Raw genomic sequence first — 6,966 nt, 5'->3', positions numbered from 1 at the left:
ATTTCCTTTTTCCTTCTACCCATAAAAGCCTTCAGTGTTTTGCTGTGTTTACATAATGAGAAAGCATCTGCAGGCCATCGGCCTTAAAAAACAAGGCTGGTGTGATACACTGCTTGCCTAATACACACTCCCTAATCGCTCAATAGAAAAGTATGTCCTCCATCAGTTTCAGTCAGTTTCACTGAGATAACCAGACAAAAAGGCTGTGTAATGTGGATAACATTGTGCACGGTCATTGATGATAATGGCCATGACTGTGCATTAGGAAGTGAAAATACGGTATATCACACAAAAAGGGTTTGTGATGAAGCCTGATAAATCGTAAAGGTACTGATGAGCATGTGATAACTAAGCAAATACTACAACACTGTGTTGAATGTTTATTTGCTAGGTGATGACTGTACACTGGGGAGAACATAGAGGAGCAGTTCTTTAAAACATTCAGAAGCAAACGTCTTTAGGTCTAGATCTCAGTTTATTGTCTGTAGCCTAAGAGTAAGTGATAATCTAGATCACACAAAGGGGGTGATGAGTTTGTATAAAATAGTATTAACAGGTTGGGCTATTGACTGGATTATTTGATTGCGGATTATTTGTGTAAATTGAGAGTGTGTTATGTTATTTGAGTCAAGTTATTAAATTGAAAACTTTCAGCTGAAATAATAATTTAAACTCTTCACGATGCAGGGCAAGGAAGTCAAGTGTGTATGTTGAATTGTTTTAATTGACTACTGAACTGACTACACATTCCAAGGGTAAGACTCAGAGAAAAATGGCTTTAGCAGATCAGAAACTTGTACTGTATGGTATATATATACCATGTACACGAAAGATAGTCTATTTGGTTATGGGTGCCGAGATTACTGCAAACATAGGTGGCATGTAAAGTTTAAAGCAAAATATAAAATACACAACTTTTCACAAATGAAAACAAAATGCTACTTTGAAGTGTAGAGAGACATTTATGTAAGAGTAGCCTCAAGTCCTTGTGTCTCACATGAACAATTACATGAAAATTATGTTTAAGCAGGAAGAACCATTACTGCAAAAAGCATTTCAGGACAGTTTTACGGATTGCATCTTATACTATATTAGAAAATATAACATATTAGAAGTTAAATACACATTTTCATTCTGCAAAAATGGAATTTTCCGTATTCAAAAAGTGTGCCTTAAATCAAACAAATATATTTCTTAAATCTTTAAATCTTTCTTAAAATGCAACAATATCACAAAACATGTACTAAACCTGTTTACATAACAGCAACATTATTACATTTACGTTATTTAGCAGACGCTCTTATCCAGAGCGACTTACAGTTAGTGAGTCCATACATTTATTTTATTTTTTTTCATACCCCCGTGGGAAACGAACCCACAACCCTGGCGTTGCAAACGCCATGCTCTACCAACTGAGCTACATCCCTGCCAGCCATTCCCTCCCCTACCCTGGGCCAATTGTGCGCCGTCCCATGGGTCTCCCGGTCGCGGCCGGCTACGACAGAGCCTGGATTCGAACCAGGATCTCTAGTGGCACAGCTAGCACTGCGATGCAGTGCCTTAGACCACTGCGCCACTCGGGAGACTATTACTATTATGTGTGTGTGTGTATGTGTGTGTGTGTGTGTGTGTGTGTGTGTGTGTGTGTGTGTGTGTGTGTGTGTGTGTGTGTGTGTGTGTGTGTGTGTGTGTGTGTGTGTGTGTGTGTGTGTGTGTGTGTGTGTGTGTGTGTGTGTGTGTGTGTGTGTGTTTGAAGGTGTAACCATTGACAGCAACAGGGGTAGGAACATTATACATTTAACCCTCCCGTTGTCCTAGGGTCAAAATGACCCGCCACTGTGTTGAACCAACTTTCTTTAATTTTTATATTTTTGGGATCAGTTGTGAGAAGGAGGCAGTGAGACTTTAAAGAAAGTATCACTGCCTCCTTCTCACAAATGATCCAAAAAATATAAAAATTAAAGTAAGTTGGTTCAACACAGTGGCGGGTCATTTTGACCCTAGGACAACGGGAGGGTTTTTTAAGTAAAACAATCAATGAGACAATAGGTCTAGACCAGGGGTCCCCAGTTACATTCAGCCTTGGGCCGATTTTTCCTTGAGCTGATGGTTGGGGGGGGGCTGGAACATAGTTATAAATAATGGAGAAAAAAAGGTATACCCAAACTCGCTTCAGCCAGCTTAAAAGAGAAAGCTGGTTTGTCCCATCAATAAATCTATCAGATTTACGCAGAAACGGAGTGCTGCTTTTTCTTTATTCTGCCGGATAGTCACCATTCAAAGTATCCTGGGGTAAGGAATGTTTTTTGAATAGTTATAAATAATTTGTACACTGCAAATTGACCGCAAGAATCCCAAGCAGATATAGTATTTGACAAAAACAGAATAATTTCAAACCTTGACTACATTGGGATACAATCACATATGCCTCTATTTATGTGTAGGAATACTTGGGAACAGATTTCCTGAATTAAAATAACTTTGAGCTGATTTCCTGGTGATTTTACAGTCTTTTATGTCCAACAAAGAAAATGATATAGGCCTATAAAAAAACATATATACCTTATATACTGTACATTTTTACTTTTGCTCAGAAAACTTGTGTGGCCAAATAAAATACCAACGGGCCGAATTTGGCCCGCAGGCCAATATTGGGGAACCCTGGTCTAGACTGTATAGCCCACATACCCTATATGGACCATTTAAAATGGACACCTGTTGAACTGAATTACTTTTTGTTGTAATGCTCAAGATATGTTATTCAGAAGATGGGGATGACAGGCTACTTTAACTCATTTTGGGCTACTTCAACTAACCCTTCGCAGAGTTTGGATTGCTGGTCGATATATTTCAGTTTACGCTCTAGTTTGTCTCCCATATTGAAGGCCCCTATGTTCCTCAACACCTCAGGAAGTTTTCTAACCTGATCTTTCCCTGCACCTTGGTCCCAACTGTTCATAAAGTTGTTAAGACCCCTTCTAGAAAGCTTCATGACCGTTCCTCGGAGCGGTTTCTTGCCTCCTTCTTGTGGCAGCCTCATTGCTAACCGACGCATTTTTGTGATACCCATCGTCTGGTGAAGTTGAATGAAGAACGTAGGAAGGATTTCATGCAGATATTCAGCTCCATCTGAAAATAAAAAATATGGTTGGGAAACTTAAACTCAGTTGAGGCCACAAATTATTAGTTCATTATAAACATTGTTATTCAAAATGTGTTTTACCACGAGTTTTGAGGTCATCGCATGAGGCGCACAGTGTATCGTGCCAGCTCTGGCCTTTCAGCACCACGCGCAGTCCACCAGCTTGGCAGTTTGATTGCGCAACACAGGTCGCTTTTGCGGAGGAAACTTCAGAATAGAATCCGGGCTGACACTGCACACATTCTGTATCTTGTTGTGGTGTACCTGAGGAAATATTTTGAAATGTGTGCCACATTATTTATCTCAAAATAGTTTTAACCAATTAATTGAGGACCACAATCAATTTAAGATTTGATTTGGGTATGACATTTGATACATGCTAAACGGGAGGATTGATTTACATGTTTGCAGTGGCTAGTTTAACAAAACCAAAGTGTGTATTGCATTCACTACATGTCCATAGACTGCTTTCATGGTAATGAAACACATCTACATATCTAAAATAATTGAAGTATCCCTTTAATTCGCCTTAATTCGCGGATTTGTTATTGATGCCAAATGTCATTTTTTATTTTTTACAATCCAAACCAAGACAAACACAATCAGGAGAGACTGAGACATCTGAACATGCAACGTACAGTTGAAGTCGGAAGTTTACATACACTTAGGTTGGAGTCATTAAAACTCGCTTTTCAACCACTCCACAAATTTCTTGTTAACAAACTATAGTTTTGGCAAGTCGGTTAGGACATCTACTTTGTGCATGACACAAGTAATTTTTCCAACAATTGTTTACAGACAGATTATTTCACTTACAATTCACTGTATCACAATTCCAGTGGATCCGAAGTTTACTGTGCCTTTAAACAGCTTGGAAAATTCCAGAAAATTATGTCATGGCTTTAGAAGCTTCTGATAGGCTAATTGACATCATTTGAGTCAATTGGAGGTGTACCTGTTGATATATTTCAAGGCCATCTTCAAACTCAGTGCCTCTATGCTTGACATCATGGGAAAATCAAAATAAATCAGCCAAGACCTCAGAAATAAAATTGTAGACCTCCACAAGTCTGGTTCATCCTTGGGAGCAATTTCCAAACACCTGAAGGTACCACATTCAGCTGTACAACAATATAAACACCATGGGACCACACAGCCGTCATACCGCTCAGGAAGGAGACGCGTTCTGTCTCCTAGAGATGAACGTACTTTGGTGCGAAACGTGCAAATCAATCCCAGAACAACAACAAAGGACCTTATGAAGATGCTGGAGGAAACAGGTACAAAAGTATCTATATCCACAGTAAAATGAGTCCTATATCGACATAACCTCAAAGGCCCCTCAGCAAGGAAGAAGCCACTGCTCCAAAACCGCCATAAAAATGCCAGACTACGGTTTGCAACTGCACATGGGGACAAAGATCGTACTTGTTGGAGAAATGTCCTCTGGTCTGATTAAACAAAAATATAACTGTTTGGCCATAATGACCATCGTTATGTTTGGAGGAAAAAGGGGGATGCTTGCAAGCCGAAGAACACCATCCCAACCGTGAAGCACAGGGGTGGCAACATCATGCTGTGGGGGTGCTTTGCTGCAGGAGGGACTGGTGCACTTCACAAAATAGATGGCATCATGAGGAAGGAAAACTATGTGGATATAATTGAAGCAACATCTCAAGACATCAGTCAGGAAGTTAAAGCTTGGTCGCAAATGGGTCTTCCAAATGGACAATGACCCCAAGCATACTTCCAAAGTTGTGGCAAAATGGCTTAAGGACAACAAAGTCAAGGTATTGGCGTGGCCATCACAAAGCCCTGACCTCAATTCTATAGAAAATGTGTGGGCAGAACTGAAAAAGAGTGTGCGAGCAAGGAGGCCTACAAACCTGACTCAGTTACACCAGCTCTGTAAGGAGGAATGGGTCAAAATTCACCCAACTTATTGTGGGAAGCTTGTGGAAGGCTACCCAAAACGTTTGACCCAAGTTAAACAATTTAAAGGCAATGCTACCAAATATTAATTGAGTGTATGTAAACTTCTGACCCACTGGGAATGTGATGAAAGAAATAAAAGCTGAAATAAATCATTCTCTCAACTATTATTCTGACATTTCACATTCTTAAAATAAAGTGGTGATCCTAACTGAACTAAGAAAGGGAATTTTTACTAGGATTAAATGTCAGGAATTGTGAAAAACGCAGTTTAAATGTATTTGGCTAAGGTGTATGTAAACTTCCGACTTCAACCGTATGCATATGGAACTATAGACTGTAAACTATGATGATAAGAAAGTGTTTTAATCATAATAGATTAAGTGGAAATAATATTTTCTGTACGTAAAACTGGCTCTATTTTAGCCATACCTGTAATATTCGCTCCATACCCGGGGGGACATTCTTTATGTTTGATGCATGCTTCGTATTTCTTGTTGAAGTAGTAATCCTCCTTGCACTCGCACTCGCAGTTGTTGGATGGAGAACACTCCTGCTTGACGACCTGGTTCTCCGCGCACATGCTGCAGCGCAGGCACTTGGAGATGTGGTTCCAAAATTCTGTGTATGCCCCATTGGGACATTTCACACAGTCGCTCTTTTGCGTGGCACTGCACGGCGCGCGGAGGTACATTCCAGGTGGACAGCGGTCACACACTAACGATCGACCAGAGTAAGGATCATCTTTTTTGAAAGTTTGGGCGTGAAGTTGCATACTGGCATCAGCACTGACTAGCATCACCATAAAAAAGAGCTGTAGAGATAGAACAGACAGGTTGTCATTCAATTTGCTTGTACAGCATTCGGTTCACAAATTCATAATTCATATTCAGTTAATTGCAATGAACTAAAAACACAGTTTTCATACAGGCTAAGCATATGTTTCCACATACCATCATTGTGTAGGGTAATGCGCCTCTCCTTGGATTGAAATGGATGCTTTCTTTCTTTGGTCCAGAAACAAGTCCGCCTATTTAAGCGCGCGCCTATACAAGCACATTGAGCGTCATCGCGGTTGGTTTTAACATAGCCTATTTACAGTTAAACCTGTTGACGTGGGAATGAGTAACCAATTTTAACCAAGCTGAAGCGTTACAAATTCCTCGATATAATTGTAAAGGTTATTCATGGAATCATGCATTAATTGCACTGATAGGAAATACTGGTTCTTGTTCTCGTTAGTCTATTCATAGGAGGAAATGTCACTATAAGATACTAGGAACTCTTGGGGAAGGACATATCAAAGAATATATTAACTAGCTTCCTCAATAGAAATGTAAAGGCTATTCATGGCATCATCCATGAATTGCACTGATAGGAAATACTGGTTAATGTTCTCGTTAGTCTATTCATAGGAGGGAAAAGTCATTATAAGATACTAGGAACCCTTGGGGAAGGACATTTCAAAGAATATATTAACTAGCTTCCTGAACCTCTCACCATGCGTATTTGCTATTTGCCTACATACAGGGTTGGGTAGGTTACTTTCTAAATGTAATCTGTTACAGTTGCTAGTTACCTGTCCAAAACTGTAATCAGTAATGTAACCTTTGGATTACCCAAACTCAGTAACATAATCTGATTACTTTTGGATTACAATCCCCTAAAGAAGTATTAGAAGAAGACCAAATGGATCCATCAAACACATTTGGTGCATCATAATAATGGTATCTGACTTGTGGTCAGACTTGCTCAGGTGGAACAAACTTAAACTTGCACCGTTTTTCAGTGCTGAATTGAATGTCATTGAGAAAAGGGAAAGGTGTCATAATGTATTTTTTCACAAACATCCTTTCTGAATTTAAAAGTAATCCAAGAAGTTTACAATATTT

General features: G+C 39.5%; 1 protein-coding gene across 1 annotated transcript; it reads right to left on the bottom strand.

Moving 5' to 3' along the window:
• Positions 1–1,975: 1,975 nt before the first annotated feature.
• LOC121572939 (tumor necrosis factor receptor superfamily member 11B) lies at positions 1,976–6,233 on the bottom strand. The gene is made up of 4 exons (XM_041884975.1): positions 6,028–6,233; positions 5,507–5,888; positions 3,224–3,406; positions 1,976–3,129 (listed from the first exon to the last, which is right to left on the bottom strand). The coding sequence occupies exons 1-4, from the start codon at positions 6,031–6,033 to the stop codon at positions 2,783–2,785; spliced, it is 918 nt and encodes a 305-aa protein (XP_041740909.1). The 5' UTR covers positions 6,034–6,233; the 3' UTR covers positions 1,976–2,782.
• Positions 6,234–6,966: the final 733 nt, after the last annotated feature.

This window comes from Coregonus clupeaformis, chromosome 8 (genome assembly GCF_020615455.1).
Source record: "Coregonus clupeaformis isolate EN_2021a chromosome 8, ASM2061545v1, whole genome shotgun sequence".
In the NCBI taxonomy this organism is placed as follows: Eukaryota; Metazoa; Chordata; class Actinopteri; order Salmoniformes; family Salmonidae; genus Coregonus; species Coregonus clupeaformis.
The sequence above is the reverse complement of the archived record's forward strand: the minus strand, read 5'-3'. Positions and strand labels throughout refer to the sequence as shown.